The 22,417-nt window shown below is 43.3% G+C and overlaps 2 protein-coding genes and 1 long non-coding RNA gene across 3 annotated transcripts in view; 1 reads left to right on the plus strand and 2 right to left on the minus strand.

Annotated features, from left to right (window-relative positions):
• The window catches only part of LOC111065297 (allatostatin-A receptor), a 114,440-nt gene that overhangs the window by 5,789 nt on the left and 86,234 nt on the right, over positions 1 to 22,417 (plus strand). The window contains exon 2 of the mRNA XM_022353404.2: positions 4,582 to 4,642. The gene's annotated coding sequence lies outside the window, so the exon portion shown is untranslated. The remainder of the gene's footprint in view (positions 1 to 4,581; positions 4,643 to 22,417) is intronic.
• LOC111065301 lies at positions 9,730 to 10,645 on the minus strand. The gene is made up of 5 exons (XM_022353407.2): positions 10,499 to 10,645; positions 10,324 to 10,416; positions 10,166 to 10,255; positions 10,026 to 10,106; positions 9,730 to 9,961 (listed from the first exon to the last, which is right to left on the minus strand). The coding sequence occupies exons 1-4, from the start codon at positions 10,587 to 10,589 to the stop codon at positions 10,063 to 10,065; spliced, it is 318 nt and encodes a 105-aa protein (XP_022209099.2). The 5' UTR covers positions 10,590 to 10,645; the 3' UTR covers positions 9,730 to 9,961; positions 10,026 to 10,062.
• On the minus strand, positions 12,855 to 13,511 carry LOC111065302. Its single transcript, XR_002606976.2, has 3 exons — positions 13,497 to 13,511; positions 13,232 to 13,363; positions 12,855 to 13,169 (listed from the first exon to the last, which is right to left on the minus strand). It is a non-coding gene; the product is annotated as an uncharacterized LOC111065302 (long non-coding RNA).

The following is a 22,417-nucleotide window of genomic DNA, read 5'->3' on the forward strand; positions in this document are numbered from 1 at the left end:
AAACAATTTTGAAAAAAAAAAAGAAAACGTTTTCTACGTTTCCCAGGACAGGGAATTTTGTAATAAAAGAAGATGAAGATTCACTAATTAACTGTGAAGGAATGAAAATTCAACTTGATTAAAGACAAACACACCCAAAGGAATTTGGCACTGAAATAGTAGTTTGGATTAGGATGTTGGCTCTTGGCTAAATTGTGAATTATGAAATGTCGCGCCCGAAAGTAGCGAGGGAGTTTTCGAGAATGCCCTACCCTACACACACACACACAATTAGTTAATTAAGTTAAATTCTTGCCGCGCGCTGTTCTGTGGCTGTTTCTGTTGCTGTTGTTACATTTGGCGGCATTTTGGCTGTTCCATCAGGGTTATCAAGATGAAAGCGACAGGCATTTCCCAGAAGTAAATGGAAATGGGAGACGCTGGAGACGCTGGAGACGCTGGAGAGGACGCCCCCAACTGGCGGTGGACTGGGTGAAAGACAAATGTGGGCCACGAAATATTACTTTGAAGTTAACATTCACATACTCGCATATGCATACATACATACATATGTATGTACATCTGTGGTGGTGGTTTGTTTGTCGTTGTATTTTGGTGGCTTTCGGCGATTGCTGTTGCATGCTAATCGAGTGAAATACAGCCTCAGGTTGAGTGTCAGACCCACTCCCCGTATGAGTGCTGTACTCCCACAGCCTCTGACTCCTTGTGCGCGTATTTGTAAATAATTGATTAATAAATTACAAACAGTTTCTGCGTCTTTGAATCGTCGTCTCACACATGCTTTTGGTTGTTTGGTTGTTTGCCTGTTTGGTTGTTTGGTTGTTTGGTTTTGTGGCTTAACTTTGGCGATTGTCCAATTAAAGCTTAATGGCTTCGTGGATGGCGTCTGAGCGGAGTTTAAGCAATTGCCTGACAGCCTACTACTGGGCGGCACTGAATGTTCTGGAGGGAGCCTTTGTGTGCTCTACATTTATTTACATTTCCAGTCTGAAATTCAAGCTAATTTCGTGCACACAGTTCCAGCGAATAATAATTGTGCATCAAATTCAAATTCACAAACAGTTCACTGGAATTAAAATGCGTTCAGTTTTATGCCACACATTTATAAAATAATATTTGCAACGCAATTCATTTCTTTTTGGGCAATCAAAGCATTATTGATCTTCATTCCAGAAACTTATTTCCTGTGCTATGCAAATTCCAATTGCAATTCCAAAATCCATTCCAACTGCAACACTTTCAATCTCAAGCCATTTCCAATGCAAATTCAATTCAAATCCAATTCTATCCATTTCCAAACTCATTCCAATTAGCTGCAATTCATTCTAATTTCAAAACAAAATCCCCACTGGCAGTCCACGCACCGCCCACACATTTGCCCAAGGGCCTCCAGAGCTCTGTTTGCGATGGGTTCGACCCAAAAATATATAGTTTTCTCTTCGTTGCGTTGCGTTGCGTTGTGTTGCGTTGCGTTCTGTTTGTCCAAAGCGAAATTGCGCACATTCATTTCCGGAATTCTAAGAATTTTCTGTGGACAGCAGCGCCCGTAGAGACACGCCAGAGACGACCCCGAAAACATGGAGACAAATTGAGCCGGCGGTCAGGAATTTGTCGGTGATGAGGGGGCTGGCAGGGGGCAGGGCACCAGCAGGATGTGGGGATGGATGGATGTTCATGATGCGTATGTAGTTAGCTACTTGTGTACTTAATGAACTTTGCGGCTCCCCTGAGCTGCTTCATTTTCCAAGCTGGCAGCTATTTCGAGCCCATAGTGGGGGAAGATCTGAGTCTGAGGCTGAGCCACCAGCCCCCAAGTAGTTCATTCATGCGAAGAAGTTAATACACAAAAAGAGCAGCTTTGGCTAACATCTAAGAAGAATTTTCACTGATGGAATAGATCTCAAGCATTTATGCCAAGTGTTTGAATATGGTAGCTTTTGTTTCACCATTTAGTTGCAGTCTAAATATAATTAATTATTGTGGAAAATTGCATGCCAGGGATCTCGAAACAAGTGCAGCATTACAAAGTTTTAGTCTGCTTCGGGCGACCCAGAAACCCAGCTATCAGGCAGCTTCCGGTAAGCACTGCAGCTGCACTGCATTATACAGATAACTCCCTCGCACATGATTAACCATAATTCCAGTTAAGCATCAACGTGTGCAGTGTGTGTGTGTGTGTGTGTGTGTGTGTGTGCCGCCCGTTTGCTTATTAAAATTTATGATCAATGTTCGCCTCATCCCACAACTTTAACCTGAACTTGAAGCTATGCATGCAGTATCATCGTCATCATCATCGTCGTCAGCCTCTCGCCCCCGTTGCCACAACCAACATCCGCTCCATTGGTGCGGCTAAAAAGTTTTACAACTTTTGCCAAATTATAATTTTTCGTACGTCCCCCCGCCACTGCAGTGGCTGTGCCAGGGAGCGAGTTCTTTTTGCCTTTTTTCCCCGTACTCTGTCACGAGGAAAGTAATAAAACTTTTACGCCCAAAAGTATGCAATATGCATGTTACAGTAGTCAATGCCAAACATGTCTGTGTGTGCGTGTTCGGTGAGCGCGTAGGGGTAGCTGTGTGTGTGTGTGTGTGTGTGTGTGTGCGCGCTTGTGTGACGAGTCAAATGTCACAAAGGATTGCTGGTTGCTTGAGCAACAACAAGATGGTTTGAAGCTAGAGCAGAGAAGCCTGTGGAGCGAGGGCGGTTCGGAGAATGTCGAAGCAGAACAAAAGATATGTGAAAATATGCCAGCGGGTTAAGTAGGAGAAGGAGCACCCAGTGAACAGTAGAACAGTGAACGGCAGAGCGGCAGCAACAGTAGCAGTGGGCGTGGTCCCGGCATTAAATTATGAAGTCAACAATGCATGTGTCGTGTTGGTGGGTGGGTGGGGCGGTGCGGTGGCACCGCCACGTAATTGTGGGTGTGTCTAACAACCAAAGAACTTGCTGGGTGAGTGCGATGAATGTGAGCATTATGTTTAGTCCGATGTTCCCCAAATGGCTATCGCCAGCAAAATTCCACACACTAAAACAGAAAAGAGAGATTTGGAAATTAAAAGAGAGAAATAAATTATAGAAATGTGTGTATGCATGCAATAAATAGGAAGAAATATTGAACGAACTATTCCTGGAAATAATTTTTAAGCTAAATTGATAGCTGCACATACCTATTAATAGATCAAAATGATCAACTGCATCATGCTTAAATTTTCCACACTAAACTCAATTTAGCATTAGCTTAGAGTTTAAAGTTTAAGTGGCTGCATTTAACCCATGACCTGAACGCATCTAAACACTAAAGAAATCTACGAATTACCAGCGAAATCGTTTCACAGAATGCCACAGCAATAGTGTGGGCCGGATTCCATGCCCATGTGGGTGGACATAACTTCTGCTTAAATACTAAGTAGTTCTGCCCATAGAAAAGATTAATTTGATTTTATTAATGAAATCATTAGTGGCAAAAGGTAACGAAAACAAAAAAAAAAAGGAAAGTTCCACTCGGAAAAATCCCCTGTTACCGCTACGCTCCCCGCTACCCGCTCTGTCGCCGTCTCCGTGTCCGGCTCTGTCTACGGCTGGGGTTGCGGTTAATGTAGCATGTGAATGGTCGTAACTTTCCCTTATAATATTTTTTCCTTTACCCAGTTTTCGTGTTACCTTTTTTTTTTTTTTGCCCAGTTTTGAGGCTCACATTGGTGGTGGGAGGGGTGGGGTCTGGACTCTGCCATGCCACTCGCTCATTTCATTCATTTCATTACGGGTGGACAGGGGGCTAGTGTCTAGGGTCCGCATCTGTTGACCATTGAGAGCGGCAACGGTAAACATACAGGGCCGAGTCTGGCAACGACAACGGATGTAGTCATTCACACAAATTAAATATTTGCTTACGCTGTTGTAAGTGAAGCGTCATCCAGTCGACATCAACAACATCTCCAACACGGACTCTTTCTCTCCGCTGCCCTGACCCTTGTTTCGTGCCGGGTCTACCTCCTCCTCTTGCTTTGCCCCTACCATACCCACGTACATGTCTTTATCTCCTCCTCATTCTTTATTCTGGTTTGAATTAATTGAAGCAAATTTCATGTTTTACCTTCAGCACACCCATCTATCTATCCAATAGACACGGCAAATTCGAGCCAATGAAAATAGATGAAAGACAGCTGACAACATTTCTACCTCCTCTATTTCTCTCTGTCTCTCTCTCTCTCTCTCTCTTCCTTTTGCTCTCTGTCCCCTCAGTGTGCGTGCGTACCTTGAATCTTTTGATAGATTCGCTGAAAAGGATTCTGTGGGGGGATTTTGGATCTTTTTGGAAGCTTAGATTGCCTTGCCTCCCAAAGTCCTAGCAAATGCATTGAATTTGCTACGCTATTGAAAATCCAATTGGTATCTGTCTGGCTACCATTTGCAACTGCACTAAACTAATTCCATTCGGATTGGTAATGGCAATGGGAATGCAAAGTAAACCGATAAAACATTAGTTATTTAATTACAAGAAATTCAGGAAAGAAACAAGCCAGCCGTATATTTATTTTGATCCGTGAATGCATATTAAATCAATTTATTTTTGTATATTCCAGATTAGATCTCTCAACTAAAATGTGACTACTGGTTCTTAAACCGTCTTCAAGTTCATCCCAAGTAAGTAATAGAACTAAAACTGATTTATTGTTGGGTTCACACCAGTGGCTGGTTCGTTCCGTACTATTTTTTTTAAGCGCATTTCCCTTTAATTCGAAAACTTTTCACATTTCAAACATCACTTTTTATCCAGTGTGTCACACTTGGCTCGTTCAATTTCATTTGCTTTGGTTTCCATTTCCCGCTAACAGTCCTCTTTTGGCTGGGACGATTAAACTTTGATCCAAGCGGTTGAAAAGTTTTCTATTTTTTTTTTTTTTTTGTATGCGATTCCGGGCTTTTGGCCAGCTAAACATTTAAATAGATTTCTTTTGCTTGCTTTCCTTTCAAATTTGCTTCCTGCTTTCGTCATTGAGTGGACGGACACCAAGTATCCATCGTTTTGCCAGTGACAATTGACAAAGTGTGTCTGTGTGTGTGTGGGTGTGTGGGTGTGTGTAAGAGCGGAAAGGTCATGGTACGAGCATGGCGGGTGAGTCATGCGCCAGTTTTTTTTTTTACTATTTGTTTTTTGTTGGCTCTCTGCTTAAAAGGCTTAGGGAGTAAGCTCAATCAGCAGCCGACTTTTCCCAGTGGCTAACTGCCCTCAAACCCATTGAGGGTATTCCTTTTCTGCCACCACACGAAGAGAAGACAGATCAAAGCATTACTTCAGCCACTACTATCTACTATCCATACAGCTTGGATGTCTGTGCAGTCATATTTTCATATGCCTTCCGCCGTGATACATCATCCCAAAACCAATCAATCTTTAAAGGGTATTTGCAGATACGGCCAAAGATCTTCCCCCGTTGCTTATATGCCCTGTTTACATTTCACTTTTCACTCTTCTATTTATATTTGTTTGCCAAGTTACCTATGTACAAACATGGTTAGATATACATATGTCCCTATATATGTATCTATAACCATATAAGCATTAAAGCGCACCTAAGCACACACACACACACACACGCACACTCCCATCCATCCACTCTCAAGCCCACACTCAACCGGAACCCACACACGCTGCGGATACAAATCAAATGTGGCAAAGGCTGTTGTGCGATGGACTGGGATATTGAGACGCGTTGAGGCGCTAAACGTGCTGGCTAAATGTTTGCCGGAGAGCCAGCCCGCCCACACATCCTAGCGGATGGATGGATCTAAACTGGCACCGAAAAAGCAACGGTAGCGGTAGCGGTAGCTTTATCAGACGCCAGAACTTGCAACGCAAAAGCCGCCCCTCAGCCCCTTCAAGGCTGATTGCGTGTATACTCGATACAGTCGCCATCGCCTCTCACTTCCTCGAAGACAATAACCGATGCTAATGTATTATACGTGTCAGTGTGGCCCCGGCATTTGACTGATATCTGTCTGCACTCCTCGTGCGACCCACTCACGTTCCATCTCCGGTAGCGGTGTATAGCAAGAGAAATGTCCCTGTCGATTTGTGACAAATAGCATTCGTCGTCGTCGTCGTCGTCGTCGTCCTTGCACCATGGGAAATTGCAGAAGCCAACAAGTTGCTGACCCACCACCCAAATACACGCGGGCCGGGAAACTTCCCCGAGCAAGATTCACGGCTATCGATTAATCAAGGGCTATCGATCGCTGACGCTGGAAACGGCAGTGGATAGGATTCCATTTGATGAAAAGACAAATGGCAAACGGCTTCGATTGGATTCTTCGGGTGACCCAAATCTATTGACATTCAATAAATTCAGTCAAGGCTCTGATTGCGCGCTAATTTCGTATTCAATATTTCACTAGATGCAACAACATTTGCATCTGCAACTTATTTCATTAGTTGGGCACGCTCTTAATAGTATTTGCTGTACCCATGCCAACCATTAGAGAGATCCAAGTAGAGTAGAGTAGAGAGAATCAAGGTGATGGTAAGAAATAATTATTCCTTAATCACTCTCTTTTTTCTTTTTTATCTTCTGTCGCTAAATCGATCATTACCTGATCAATTAATATGTAATATACAATGTATATTTACAAAAATATATATCAAAAGCTTTAAGCTGAGAATTCTCCAAAATCTTATTAAAAATATTGAAAAATAAGTTTACCCGCTCGGCATTTACAGCACCGATATGCGCAAATTTAATAAGTTGCATAGAGAAATGTATGGACTTTAATATAATTTTTGATTTATATCCATACGTGGGTTATACCTGAAGATATATCAGGCTAAAGTTTAAGTTTTTTACAATTTTTTTACGTTCATTTAAGTTTGTTATATTTTCTATTATAATACAATTAATTATTATATTGCTATATATCGTTAAAGCTAATTTTGGGCTGGCTTTCGCTATATTTTCCCCACTGTGCTCACGTACGATTACCCCTAGCCAAGTGCCCCCACCTCCACCTTACGTTACAGCCGCACGTAACTTCTGCTGCCTCTTTCCCTCTGCCTGTTACCATCAATTTGCTTATTTTTTGTAGACCCCAACCTACTAAGCCTAAGTAAGAGATAAACATATACACAAAGAAAAACAGACAGAGAGAGAGAGGGATTGAGAGGGGGTAGGGGGAGATGGCAAGTTGTAGATAGTAGGAGACAGACAATGATATATGGATATAGACACCTACTGGAGGCTGGCAAACGTTTTATGGCTTTCTCTCTCTCTCTCTCTCTCTCTCCCATCCTGTTGCCATCCATCTCGGTTTTTTGTGTGTAAATTGTGAACATTTAAATTGAATCAAGTTTCGTTCTTGCCACCTCTCTCTCTCTCTCTCTATTTCTCTCTCTTTAAAAACCATAAAGCCCTAATGAACCCGTTCTGGAAATAAGTGACACTTTCCTGCCAGCTTTGCTTGCTGCGCCTTTCCCTTTTGGCTTTTCACAGCTTCCGTTTCCGTTTCCCCCTGTGTCACTGTTTGATGCAATTTTCATAAAGTTGCCAAAACTTGGTTTTGCCCTGGCCATATTCCTTTTCTTTATGCCAGTTTCATATACATTCTCTGCTCTTTTTGCGAGTATAAAAAGCAAAAGTTTAAACAGTTTACAGCTTACAGCTGGCCCCAGAGGCCATTCGATGGGCACTGGCAGTGGCAGTGGCAGTGGCTGGCGGTGTAGGGGGCTGGCTGACAACAATTTATTTGGCCAACGCCCACACAACAGCATCAGAGGAAGAGCAAAGAGCAGGAGAAAGAGGGAAAGAAAATCCAGTCAACAGTTGGGAGGATGTTTGGTCACATCAAGCATACGCAGTGTGGCCCACCGACACCGACCGCCCCGCTTCGAATGTCAAAAATTAAACGAAGCAATAAATTATGCCCCTGTCAATGTGCGGGTAGTAACGGGCAAGGGACGGGAGAAGGGCTTGTGTGCTTAAATATCCCTTTATATATGTATATGCAGATTTCCTGAATCTCTTTTCGGCCACACGTTCGAAAGGGTTTTCTGGGGGCCAGCTTGGTTGCCCGGTTGCCCGGTTACCCGATTCACCCTGTACCCTATGCCAACCCTTGGACAAATCTGAGACGGATTTATCTGGTCTTGGTTCAATAAACAGATTAATTCAAGGCCGTAAAGCTTTAGCAATCAATTCTGACTACAGTTTAGGGATATGGCCTATTTCTTATAGGTTGAAAATGTCCAAAATTCTTTCTGTTATGCTTATTTAGGTATTACTGACTGCTTGAACCTTCAAAAAATATAAATTTAATGACACAACATAATTTTCCTCTCGTTAAAAGTAGCGCCTCCTTTCAGTCAATAAAATCCTTCCTAGTGGGGTATTCCAATTTCGTTCTGCTCAGTCTTTGGCACTCTGTCGTGATTTCCTCTTTTGGAATTTGATTCCACAGCTTCTAAAATATTTTTGCAGCTCCCCAAAAAACGTATAAACTTTTGATAGTTCTGAATGTGGAAAGTTTCTCCACTATTTGTTTGTGGTAATTGCTCCAGAGATTAAAAACAGGCAAACAATTAATGCAAAAGTTGCACATTTCGGTGGTAAAATATTTTATATATAAGCATTTCGACTTGGGCAGCTTGTTCCATTCTCATCTCACGAAATGGTAAGGCACAGCCAGTACAGAAATCAGGTGGCAAGGCTAGAATGATTCTCATTTGAAGAAAAAAATTATTATTGTTTATTTTTTTATGTTTCGCCCAAGAAAATTGCTCGTATGGCAATCAGATTGCCTCTCGGACAAGCCGCAGCAGCCAAATAATAAGTTCCCCAAGGCATAGGCGGACTTTCTGGTGGCATTTGTGTTGCTGCCACTTAAAGAATTTTTGAATTCAAATTTGTTTCCCTCGCCTATATCTGCAGCCTGCAAATATCGCTGTCATCGGTGTTATCATCGATGATTTTTCCAGCAAAAGCTCCCACCACTAAAAGTACGCATTTTTTTTAACAACAAAAAAATGCACAAAAACAAAACGATTTTTGATAGAGAAACAGTTGGTTTGCGAGCATTTTTGTTGGTGCATTTCCATTAGCTAGGCCTCCATGTTGATGCCCTTACATTTATGTCCCCATACGCTGAGTGTTTGTCTTTATTTCGGCCCTGACTCATCCAGCCAGCAAGCAATTCGAGACATAATTCCGCCTTGTTTAATGCGCATATTTATTCCATTTGTGTCCTTCGCTGCCTCTTCTGAACTTCTGCGTTGTTTTTTCAGAGTCTCATTTTTATTTTGTCGTGTATTAAGTTAATTAATGCGTGGCATAAGCCCCCGCTTTTGCCATTTAGCTCGTCGTTCTCGTCGCCCTACGTCAAGTCAATCACATGATAACAACAACAACAACAACAGCAGCAGCAGCAGCAGCAGCAAAAACAACACGACAATTTCTAATGTTTTGCCAACTTTATTTTATTGTGTTTGTTGTTTTTTCTTTTTCATTGTTTTAATTAATTTTGAGAGGGATTTGTGCGGCTTATGAACTTTAAATATTTAACTTCATTTTGTGTGCTGGTCCTCACAAAAAACAAAAAAAAACAAACACAAAAACGAGAAAGAACAACAAAAGTTTCAGCCCAAAAAAGACGTAATATATCCACAAATTGAGGTGCGCTTCGAAGGCTCCGGATTGATCAGGATTTTATGTACTTGTTGAACAAAAAATGCGGCACAAAGGATAGTTTATGTAAACAAATGTTGCATTTTATTGGGAATGACTAGAGTTTATATTTATGTTTGGTTTTATGGTATGATGTCTGTGTCGCACCTTTTGGTCGTTTGCCAATGGTCTGCGGCAAAAAGTGGGGACAGGCGCTGGCCTAGGTTGTACTTCGTATAGAATTCACTGGAAATCGGCTTGGCCATGTGTTGTTGTTAGGCATTGCTGTGCCCGTCGGTTTTTAGTGGTGCAACTGCAGAAAAAAAGAATCCGAATTTGAGCGCACTAAATCTCGAAATGTGCAAAAATGTGCCTACCATTTGTATTGTTTGTATTGGCTGAGCCGTGCAGCATCTACTGCTCCACCGGAGCGGCAGCTGGTTCTTCTGCCAGTGCAACTGCCAAAGTGAAGTTATTATTTAAAAGATTGCCATGATTAAACATCCCTCTGGCTTACCTGTACGCCTATAAATAAGCGCGGCGCTAAGGAGCGTTGCTCCTCCGCTGAACAACGGTCCGTTGAGCAATGAGCCCAGCCGAACGCAAACTGAAAGCCAACATAAAATATTAGTTAAATGTGAAAAGAACAGGGCGGCGGACCCAAGTCCTGCTTACATGCGTGATTTGTTTCGCCAGGTTCAATGGGAACGGGAATCATTTGAAATCCATCAGGCGGTTGCAGCACCTTATGTTCTCCGGTCTCTTGATCTAGAAAAGCGAACAATTGGAGGTTAGATCAGGTTAAATATCACACAAATGCACATAATATGCATCCATCTACTGCACTTACCCTTTTCGCAAGGGTAAACGGCTATGCAGGCCGTTCCGTTCATGAAGCTGGCCTCGTTTAATACACTTTCCAAACCGGTAACTGGATTCATTTTTACCCAAAAGTACGTGCACGCTGGTTCGATGTCGGAAAAGAAAGAAGGAAAAATTAGATTTGCACATGTATATGTGTGTGTGAATGTTACCACACAAAATTATTATTATTCCAGGCAGGGTTGCATTTGCTCTGCCCATGAACGCAAAGCTGAGGATCCATTGTTGCGTAATTTTTTATCCCTTTTTTGGTCACACTAGTTGCGTAATTTATATTTTATACGGTCACACTAGAAGCGGATTGCTTACATTTTGTTATTCCCAATATGGCGTTATGTGTAGATTGGCTGCAGTAATTAATATTGTCTCTTAAGACTGACCAGCAGATGCGCTTCCATGTTGTTCCTGTCATCGGCAGCTGCAGCGGCCCGAGCTTTACGGGGGAGCTGCTGAGACACGCTTTGGTCGCGGCCAGGCACCACGAAAAAAACACGTGATGGATAATGAGCCCAGCAACGGCGAACACAATCCACATCCATACATCGTTCGTGGATGTGGGCACAAGCGCAGGCGCGGCGGCGCCTGTCTGCGGTGCTATCTTTGGCGTGGAAGGAAGGAGCGATCACGCAGCGATTGACCGCTACTTGCGGAACCTGCACCTGTCCGCCAGCCCAAGGTGCTCAAGGGCCACGAAGATCATATCATCACATGCCTGCAGCTGTCTCTGGCTCTCCGGTTAATGGCAAAAATCAGCGTACAATTGTGATTTGGAACACTCGAACAGGGACTTTGGGTTTTCCACAGACGAGAGTCTCGACGCTCGACGCTACTCGTCTCTCTGTGCAGAGTGTGGTGCAGCCTCTGGTGTCTTTCTGAATGCCAGATCTTGACCATCGTTATGGTACCCAAGGTAGCTGTAACTTTGGAGTGCGTGGACAAAGGCTCCCATGTCCATGTAGCAAATCGTCAGGATACCATCTGTGCTGGCCGCGATGATGATGATGTTCCCAGGAAAATTTAGATCGTTCGTGGCACTTCTTTGGGCTCTCCTATCAAATGTGAGCATCCTCTTCCAATGGAATGGAATAGAAAAAACATTTCCGCAGCAAATGGATGATTATTCCGAGCTTTTGCCACTTTGCATTCGTTTCGTGCCCACGCCACGCCACTCCACCCCACCCCACTCGCCACGCACTGTTCCCACTCATACAGTGACATGAAAATGTATGCTGGCCCACATATTAAAATGCTGACTGCCACTCAATGAAGGCAGAGAAGCAGTGGAGAGGAGACGCCGCCACAAGGAGGCCAGTAAAAATATGCAAAGACAAAAGTCGTAGGGCACGGTACCAGGACCAGGACCAGGACCAGCAGGGCAGCAGCTCAAGACATTCCTTGGCCAAGGGAGAAATGGGAATGGGAATGGAGATGGAGATGGAGATGTAGATAAAGGAAACCCGAGAGCGAGAGAAAGAGAAAAGAAACAATAACAAAATGTAAACAAATCACAATAAATAACAAATAGGCATTCGGTCCTTGTTTTTTATGCCTTGCACTTGACATATTTCCTCCACTCCTCCACACTCTACTCTCCACTATGTGTGGTGGGCGTGGCTGTGAAATTTTTTCAATTATATTGACAGCGGCAAAAGTTGCCAACTTCCACATTCCCCTCTATATTTGTTTTTCTTTATGCATAAATTTGAAATCATAGAAAAGTTGGTTTGGTTTTTTTGTTGTTGTTGTTTTCTTCACGTGTTTTGCTGTTGCTGTTGCTTTGATTTTGCTACAAATCTGTGGGTGGCTGGAGTAGGGTTGCTGGGGTGGTGTCGGGGTGTCGGGGTGGCGGGGTGGCTGTACTGGTTGTGACATGTGCGAATTTGTTGGGCGTGGCAAATGCTTAATTCAATACGCATCAACAAATAATTTATGAATTTTTATCGAATTTGTGATTCTGTTTTTATGATGGCAAAACAGAAACACACGGAATCATAAATTATGCCCAATAAATCTGCAGCAGGCACAGGCACAGGCACACGCAACCGAAACGAAGACACGACCATGTGGCTCTTAGAGTTTGTGTTTTGTGGTTGTGCCTGTGATTGATACCACAAGACAAATGATTTCAGCAACTGCAAACGAAATGTTTGAAAATCTAGATTCAGATAAAATGCCGCGAATTAAGGGCCACGTGTCCAGTGGCTGTGTCGGCACGCAGACATGCACAACATTTTTGTTTTTTTGCAGTGCGTAAACTTGACAGAAAAATTCTTATTGTATACACACATCTGTATTAGGCTGCATAAAAAAAATTCGAATGTTTTATGTATTACATATTTAATTATTTATTTAGCTATCCGCTTGCATGTATTGGGATATTTGCGTGTCCAGTTAAATTTTCGTAGTTTTATGAACAAGTTAAGGCTGACAAAATGGTTTCACTTATGCGACTTGTTGACGGCAAATTGGGCATAAATTGCTGTAGCATAGGGAGACAATTATGCATTCACCGCAAAAAATGTGCCCACACATTAGAATGACCAAAGGCTCAGTGAAGAAATCGAGGCATATGACGCACGTACTTTCTGCCTCGTTCAATTCTTCTTCTGCTTCCTCCGGTTGTGGCCAAGCAAAGGCAGCTAAAGAAAAGGTATTCAAATTTCCTGCTGCCAATAAATGTGTGTACATTTGTTGTGCCTACCATTTTCCTTATTTTCAGACATTTTTAGGAAGTTATTTCTCACCAAAAACCATTTGACTATGCCGGACTAGTGCTCTATGGGAACTGTACAGAAAATATACGTTCTTATTGCTGACATATGGCTAGTATGACCTTATTTTCACGCATTATTCGGTCAAATTGCAGTACATCAATTAAGATTAATATGGGCATTAATGAAACGGATTTAGATTAAATTTACATTATTTAATACCATATAAATATTAAATGTATATTGACAGCTTACCCGGCGAACGTTGTCTCGCACCATTTTAACGCCTTAAGATAAACTTAAGATAATTCCAATACAATGGCTCTGGCGGATGAGTCAAAACGGGAAATTTAACCCTTCCACCAGCGCAGCATATGCGGGGGGTTAACGATTCCGACTCCAATGCATTTCAATGCTGGCATACGACTGACAATGAACCGATATAAATGCAGTGGCAGATCTTGGTAGGCTCAATTGCTCAATCGTATTCGAAAGCAGCGCAATTCAAGTCTACTGGTCGAATTTAAGGTGGTAATTGTGCAGCGCGAGCCTGTGCAATATGGGCCATAGCTCTTCTGCACGTTCCTTTTGCGTTAGATTAATAGCGACATTCCGTGTACGTCGTCCAAGGTTTGATCGGCAAATAGCAGGCATATTCATAACTCAATTGATGCATAATATCTTGAGTTTAGAACTCATCTGCAACCATAACAATTGCCTCTTCGCCTACTTTGGCCGTTCTAAAAATCAATTTTTGCTCGCGCTGGATTGTTATTTGCTTAATTTTTTCTTTCCTAAGAACCTTCTTCTGACAATAAAAAGCACAACAAAAAAAGGATTAGCGAATTTGGTCCAGCCGTTCACGCGTGATGCCGCAACCAAGTGAAATGGAGATTCATTTATATATAAATATAGATTATTATTAGATATACCTGCACTCGGGCTGCAGTATGGTTCCACCTAATCGGTCTGGGGTTCGCTTCTTTTCTGTCTAAATCCTAAAATCCGATTCCTAGCACAATTAAACGTATAGTTTTGTATTCGTATCAGTTTCATTGTAGTTAAACTGATTAAAATGACGGCTAAGTGGAACAACCCCACAGCTGGAGAGGCAGGGCGAACCCCATGTCGTGGGGGTTAACAACTTTGCTCGAAAATCTTGGCTCCGGCGAACATAAAGTCATCCAATGAAGTGGACCATCAATGAGGTCAGGGTCGGGACATCGTAAATCCTTCAATCTTGGTTGCCATGAGAGTGAGCTGAGGTTGAGACAGCGCAAAGGAGAGGAGAGGAGAGGTCGGGCCCCAGTTGATTAATTCTACATTTTATTTGGCATTTTTATGAGCAAAAAATAGAGAGACAGAAAGAGAGAGAGAGAAAGCGACGGAGACAGAGACAGAGAGTGAGAGTTGCCAATCCCAGTTGCGATTTTGTTTGCTTTGGTTTCGGGTTTCGCTCTTTTCAGCATACGCACACGCACCCCCCTCCGTTCGTCTTTGGGCCTATCGTATAACCACAAGGAGGTTGGACGTGGGTAGGTGAGCGGAACGGAACGGAGCGGAGCGGAGCGGAGCTGGGCTCGTGGCGGGCTGCAAAAGCGATATTTTATTTCACCATTAATCGTAAAAATTGCTCATTTTATTGCTTTGAAAGTGTTCGCCGGCTGCCTGCCAGTCACCCATTGAACCAGATAGATTCCCTCTTTCAACGCCACGAGAAAGTTTGCATGTGGCCTTTTATTTTGTATACACAATATTTGAAGAGTATATTGGATGTTTAGCAAATGTTTGCAAAGGAAAGGTAGAAACAGACTCCTCGTGGTGTACTTGCACCCAGCGCAAAAAATCATATTAATATTTTTGTTCTAATAGCTGTAGAAAATCTGTAGAAAATGTATACAAAAGTGCGCAAGTGTTTTTGAATTTTTAAAACTAAATAAGTTATATTCCACACCAAATTCGCATCGCATACCACAGGGATAGATTAGAGTGTATCTTACAGTCAGTATTTAGACAATTGCATTGTCTACTTATTTTATTTTATTTCATTTGGGTTATTCTTTTGCCTGTTCTCCTCTGTTTTTCTTGTAAAGCGGAGCCAAGCGTGAAAGTGAATGGCAATGGGTTGGGCTGGGTTGTGTAGCACGAGCAATCGCACCTGGCAAAGGACACAAGGCAAAAGCCGCCAGGTGGCATTTTGTCTCTGTGGATGGAGGTGGATGGAGTTGCCAAAATGTTTCATATAAATCGTTGTACTCATTCCCGGAATGTGTTATATCCTGTTCGAGGGATATGCCATGGGTCGTGGTCCTGTCGCTGACTTTGACTGATGAGTGACACGGAAATACACGCATGTCGTGCAGATTGGCGTGGGTGGGCGGGACTCATTCGATTGATATACCATTCTATTCCAGAAATTTTAATTAAAGTTGTACGCATTTATTTTCTTCTTCTCGATTTCTTGATTCAGTTTTCCATAGAAAATTCTCGATCGTCCCATTTCCATGTAACATATCTGGGCAAACATTTACGGCAATGACTGACCAAATTGGGCAACAAATTTGCTTATGCATTCAATTACCACCGCACAATGCCAGGCGAATGGGGGCGCAGTCCGACTAATAGTTACGTTGGCCAAATTGAGGAAATTGAGAAATTACTTTAAAAGGCAAACACAACCGACAGAAAGAAATGAAGACAATTTCGCTGTTTTGTTTTCTTTTCTCGCGTTTGGCTTCCCCCCTAAATGCGAGATTTTTTGTTTTTTTGTTTTTTTCGCCCCTAAACAAATTTCATGGTGAGGATTTTTTTCCAGGAAATATTGTATGAGTGAGTATCTAAGCCCAGTCCGCCCAGACCACCCAGAGTGGAGTACTTTGCAGCCGCATTTATTACTCATTTAAAGGCATTCTTCGTCTTCGTCTTCGTCTTCGGTTTCGTCTTTGTCTCGGGGTTCCTTTTTCGTTGTCGGTCTGGCTGTTGCTGGTTTGTTGTACTTTTGCTATTTACTTTGGACTGCAAAATGAACGTCGAAAGCGGGGGCCAAAAGTTGCAAATCTTTAAATGAATTTAATATGCCCAAAGTATTATATGAAAAATACGAGTATGCCTTGGCTGTGCCAGAGTATTCAATGGGGGATTCCCCCCTGCTATGGGGTCGATGTGGCTGAGATTGGCTGCTTGCCAGCCCTCCGTCATAGCCGTCGCCGTCGTCGTCGTCGTCATCGTCATCATTCCCCATCATCGTTTGGGCGGGTCTTGATTATGTTTATTAATATGTGGATATAATAACTTTTGCCATACTCACAGCTGCTGTGTGGCGTCGCCCTGACGCCAGATACCAAAAACCACCGAAAGGGTTCAAGGATGAGAATTCAGCATCAGTTTTTGGTTATTTTTTGCTTTTTCTTTTTGTTTTAAAGGCAGCTCTGCGGTTGCTTTGAGTCCTTTTCATGGGTATACACCTTCAACCCGATAGCTGCATGTGTGGTGGGGCAGCTTTCATGGGATTGATGGCCGGCCATGATGGGATTTTGAAAGCAAGAAACGGAAAATCATGCAAATTAATAGGCTGCACATTAAAGGCACCTTTGGAGAGAACAGCAAAATCTGAATATTCCTTTGCAATCAAAAACCAAACAGTAATTAACATTCCAACTATTAGTTATCCTTTGTTGTTGTGTAGCTCACATTTCAATGATTATGCAGCCAGATTACGACGGCATTCCAGGGGCCACAAAGCCATGAAAATGCTTTATAAAATATGTCTGGACATTGGACGATTGATGGCGAAAGTGATGCCATGAATATTTCATTGGAATTGCCTTTTCATAATTCGTTAAATCTTGACAATAATCTAATCTATCAAGTGTTCTGTTTCTGCTCCAAAACCCCCCCACACACACATCTCTCTCTCTCTCTGTCGTTGCATTATGGATGCTCAGTGATGTGAAAGTTTTTCTGCATGAGGCGACGACGACTTGAGCCCTCATCATTGTGATTGTTGCCAGAATTCAGAGGTTCAGAGGTTAACTGTCTGTTAAATACCCTCAATGGCAATGGTATAAAGATATATGTAGCTGTTGGAGAGAGAGTGGATGAATGGCTGTGGGCACTGAGTGGGTGGGGGAACTTAATGCCCGGTCACTAATTCTGACTGCACTTTGTCAATGGCTCTGGACGCGATATCCAGTTACCCTGCCCAGCAGCGATGGAGAGTTTTTCCACGGCATCAGACAGTGGAATATCCTGACTTCCATTGGACCAATTCCAAATGGAAAATTGGCACGTTTTTGTGTCACATTTACGCTGCGACAGAGAGTTTACTGTTTCGTTGCATGTACAATTTTTAATTGGTAAAATGAACTAAAAATGGACCACTAAGTGGTTGAAAGTGCAGCGAAAAGCGTTTGCAGCGCGCAGGGGCTATGTGTGGTTGGTTTATACAGAAATCTGTGCGTTGTCCTTGTCCTTGTCGGCGGTCTTATATTACCTGCTTGCCCCCTTTGTTGCGTGTGCTTCAGGGCTGCCATTTGGTTTCGTGTAACGAAAGCCTTGAAATAATTATACCATTGGTTGCTCTCCACACAAAGGCCTTTCCACTCTTTGCCACTCTCTCCTCTCTCGCTCTCCCCTCTCTCTCTCGCTCTCCCCTCTCTCTGTCCCTCTGTCTGTGTTCTTTTCGCCCGCTTTAACTGTCATTTCTCCATTACAGCTTAGCCAATGCTTGGGTTAATCCGCTTAGCAAATTATCCAGCATAATTTGACATTTTGGTTTCGGTTGCTTTTCAAGAGCACTTAATGGACACAATAGTGGGCCCCTGCCGCCCACTCAGATACCCACTAATCAATCGTTACGTATCCAACGAGAACTCTGGCAATAAATCGCAAATATATCAGATATGAAATATATTCTGTAAAATTGTTAATATTAAAGTCTCCCTTTAAGGTGGCAAATCAGGAATAGATCCACCTTTGCTCGGCCTGTTGCATACACTAGCACAAAGTGGGTATACCCCTGGGTAGACTGAGCACCGACCGGATTTCGCCCCCGTCCCCCAAAAGAGTGTTGGGTGGCAACATTTAAAGAATTAATAAAGCCATTTTGTGCTCTCGTTGCGCTCTGTCTCTCTTTTTCTGTTTGTTTCCCCGTAAACTTATTTAGTCGCGTCCCGCCCTGCCCTGCCCTGCCCTGCCCATTCCTTTTGATGGCGACAAAGCCGCTTTGCTGCATCTGTATTCGTGTGTGTGTGTGTGTTCCATCTTCGTTGCTCATTTTGTTGGCTGCTCTTTGGACTTCAGTTCTGTGGGGAATACTCGTACTAGGGTGTCTAATGGGATCGACTATCGAACAGGCCTGCTCTCATTGTTGCACAGATTTTGCCTAAGCAAACGGACATCACGTTTCGAATGCCACCTTTCATTGGTGGTGTTTTATTTTTTTTTCCTAGAAAAACCAAGTGCAGGGCACTTCAGAGTCCTTTACATTGCGTACTTCCATATGCATCTGCCGTTTGCTGCCAGTCTAAGTAGCTTTTACCCCACACACACACACACACACACACAACAGACAGAGCAAGGGGCAAGTCGAGAAGAAAAAAAAACGAGGCATATAGAAATGCTAGAGATAGTACTTTGCGTCTCCATACAGCAGCCCCTTCTACCGTCACTCTCCGCCTTGCCACCGCCACCACCACCACCAGCGCCTGCTACGGCTACGGCTACTCCGCCTACTGTGGATGTTGTTGTTGATTGTAGCCTAATGTGCTTGTATTTACTTAAACGCACAAACGACTTTCTGTTGGTTCAGGACTTTCCCGGCGGCCCCCAGCCTCCCATTGTCCTGCTGAAGCGTCACATTAGCGCACACTTCACTCTCTCGCTCTCGCTCCCTCTCTCGCTCTCTCTCTTGCTCTCTATCTGATGAGCAGCAAATTGAATTTTATTGACTTGATTCGTGTCCCGCTCCAGCGATTCATTTTCTGACCATTCCTCTAGGTCCATTTCCCGCTCTCTTCCAGGCTTTGTGTGTGAGTGTGTGTGCACAATAAATTGATTTCTGATTATCATTGCATACTAAAATGGCTAAATCCGTGAGGCCGACACGGCACAAGCAGCGGCCAAGAATGATAAAAGAATGTCCAGATACTGATGGCTGCGCAGCGGCAAATACCCTTTCAGATTGCACATTTCTGTAGCTAACCATGATCCATGCTGGTTTAGGGTAAGGCAATACCTTAAGACCCCTAATGGATATTTTATATGCCATGCATTGTTTCGCTGGCTTCGCTTTTTGCAGTCTGCCAATGCAAACATATTAAAGCGAAGAAGAAATGGAAATGCCCCGCGCAAAGAGTATAAAAAAAACGAACGAAGAACTTGAATGAAAAACGAAGAAGCCAAAGGACGCGACGTCGGAGGAGCTGCGTAGACAGAAGTTTTAATGAAGCGTATTAAAATTTAATTAAATAACAATTTGCACAAATGTAAATAAACATGGCGCTGCTTATGTAAAGCGCGTCCAAGGCGAGCATCCTCCAGGAGCCAGAACTGAAGCTGAGAGGAGCAGCAGCAGCAGCAGGACATTCATTCTCCATCTTGGGCAACGCCCAGTGCGGCGAACTTTGGTCATTAAATTAAGTGCACGAGACGACGCGAGACTGAAGATGAACAGATCGAGGGGTGAAACAGCAAACAGTGTCGTGGAGAGCGACCAAAAACAACCAGGGCAACCAGGGCAGCTGTGGGCACATCACAGAGTCAGGTGCTGCTGCGAGGGTGGCTCTCCCAGTTTGCCTCAATCTGTGGCAAATTCCACGAATTTATGAGCACAGTACAACAAGCAATTTCTGTCTCACATTTCATCTGCGAGTATTAGAGGAGGCTCAAGGGAAAAAATGAGAAACAAATGTCACGGCTAGCTGCCGGCGATTCTTCTGAATATATCTACTCACTTTGCACAATTCTTCCTGCCCGTATTTCAATACTATACGTACTATATGTAGGTAATATCACTACGAAATGCGAGAGACTTCAACTGAATTTCTCCAAGATTAAATGGTATTATTTTTCCATGCAATCTGCTGCTTCCATCGAAGAAGAAAACAATGAATGGAATTCCCAGAAATGCCTATGAAACGAAAATAAATAGTAAATGTAGGATATGGTGAATTGACAGCCTTGAATTCTTGCAGCACGCCTCGCCGGGCGGGGGCGACTTAATGTCCCCCTTACTCCGCCCAGCAGTTAATGTGATTTTTAATTTCGCATACATTTTGTCATACATCAACAAACACGGGGAAAGCAGCTTCAAAGGGTCGCCATAAGTGCCCGTCCCTTCATCCGCATCGCCCTGGCACACCCTGGCCGGGCCTTGCCTGGCCTTGCCTGGCCTGTCTGCCGCGTTGTTCCACCATCGGATCGCATCACTCATACGCAACGTTGAGCGCGTGGCAAATTTTGCTTCTTTTTTTCGCGTTCCCTTTTTCTCTCTCTCTCTCTCTTTCTTACTCGTTCTCCCTTTGTGGGTTAACTTGTGGGTGTGGCAGGTACGGTCTTAATTGAATTTGATTTTTTCCAGCTGCGTTGGCCGGGCAACGCCATAGCTATACCACCCCCATCCCCACACACACAGTGGTCGGTCCTGGGCCTATATGAGACGGCAGCATTTCACATACGACCGAACCGACCAAAACTCTTCTCGTTAAATGCAAAATTTAATAAATTTTATTTAATTTTCTTGGCTTATGCAAAAATTTGTGTCGCTATTTGGCTCTAAGCCATCCACTCCGCACTCCGCACTCTGCGCTCTCCCCCGCCACTTGTTTGCGCCTGCCCGCGCTTTCACCGCGTTCTCCATTCAGGCGACGATGAGTGTGTGCGTGTGAAAAGCGGAGGAAAACAGATTTCGAGCAAATACATTTTTTTTTGCTCTTCATCATTTTCTCGAGTACAGAGACCTCAAGTGGAACGGAAAGCGGCTTAAAATAAAAACAAGAATACGAAAGGAAATACCAAAAACTGAATGAAATGTATACGCATTTGATACACTTTTATTCAACCGCACAAGGTGCATTTTGTGATAAAGAAAAACACATAAAATGATCGATGTTTGCAATACCCATTGACTTGTTGTTAGTTTATTGGTGCTTCTATACCAGATGCATACCAGAGCATGTATTTATGGATTATCTATGCCACTATGAACCTAAACGCAACAAGACTCTCCTCAGCTTCAGGAAGAGTCGGGTGCGAACACGGACGGGAGCTATAACGGGGCACTGTGTCAGACTGCCCCGTCATGACTTCTGCCGTAGCTGCAGAGACGAGGAGGAAATAGAGAGCATCCAGCACCTTCTCTTCAACTGTCCTGTACTCATGGAGGGGAGGCGTCACCGAATACGAAGACCTGCACAGCCTGGCCAACATGCCTCTGGAGAAACTGCTGCTCTTTAAAGAGGCCTTGGGATGGTTCGCGAATCCCCCCCTAGGCACCGAACAATATCCCGTGACGAGTTCCATTCCATGTCGAACGCTAGTTCTATATAACCCCAATTTTCTCTACAGGATATCAGCAAAAGAAACCAATTTAAAATCCCTAAGCTGTTCGCAATCAAAAGAGAATTTTTTGTCGCTTTCACTGCTTTTTTTTTGTTGGGGACACAAAACTTGGGACAAAGCAAAATGTAAAGCGGCTTGTGGTCAACATTTCTTTTTTTTTGATTCACCTTTCTATGACTCTCTCTCTCGCTAATACCCTTTTACCAAATAAATATACGAGTACTTATAAAAAATATACAAATATGGCGCATGTTTTTGTACAATTTGTCAGGCCATAGTCGCGGCTTGCTGTTACGCTAATTTCATGTGCAGTCCTAGAGTTCATGATTAATAGCCAACGAAAATGCCAATTTAATGCGTAAAACTTTTACGATGGCTTTTCCTCAACAGCCAACACCTCTGAAACAGCCAGCCCCAAGGAGCCGCGCATTCAAGGGGCATGGGGAGAGAGCAAGCACCTACAAGTTGGAAAAGTTTTTAGAAATTGTTCGCTTAGAAGCACACAGTGTTCGCAATCTGTATCCTATTGCTGCTCTCCACGTGCTATGCCAGTGGGCTGTGTTTTACCGTAAGTAAGTGTTATAAACCCCACGAAATTTGAGAGGCAAAGCTTTTGA

The sequence above is a fragment of the Drosophila obscura genome, unplaced genomic scaffold (genome assembly GCF_018151105.1).
Source record: "Drosophila obscura isolate BZ-5 IFL unplaced genomic scaffold, ASM1815110v1 contig_73, whole genome shotgun sequence".
Classification (NCBI taxonomy): domain Eukaryota; kingdom Metazoa; phylum Arthropoda; class Insecta; order Diptera; family Drosophilidae; genus Drosophila; species Drosophila obscura.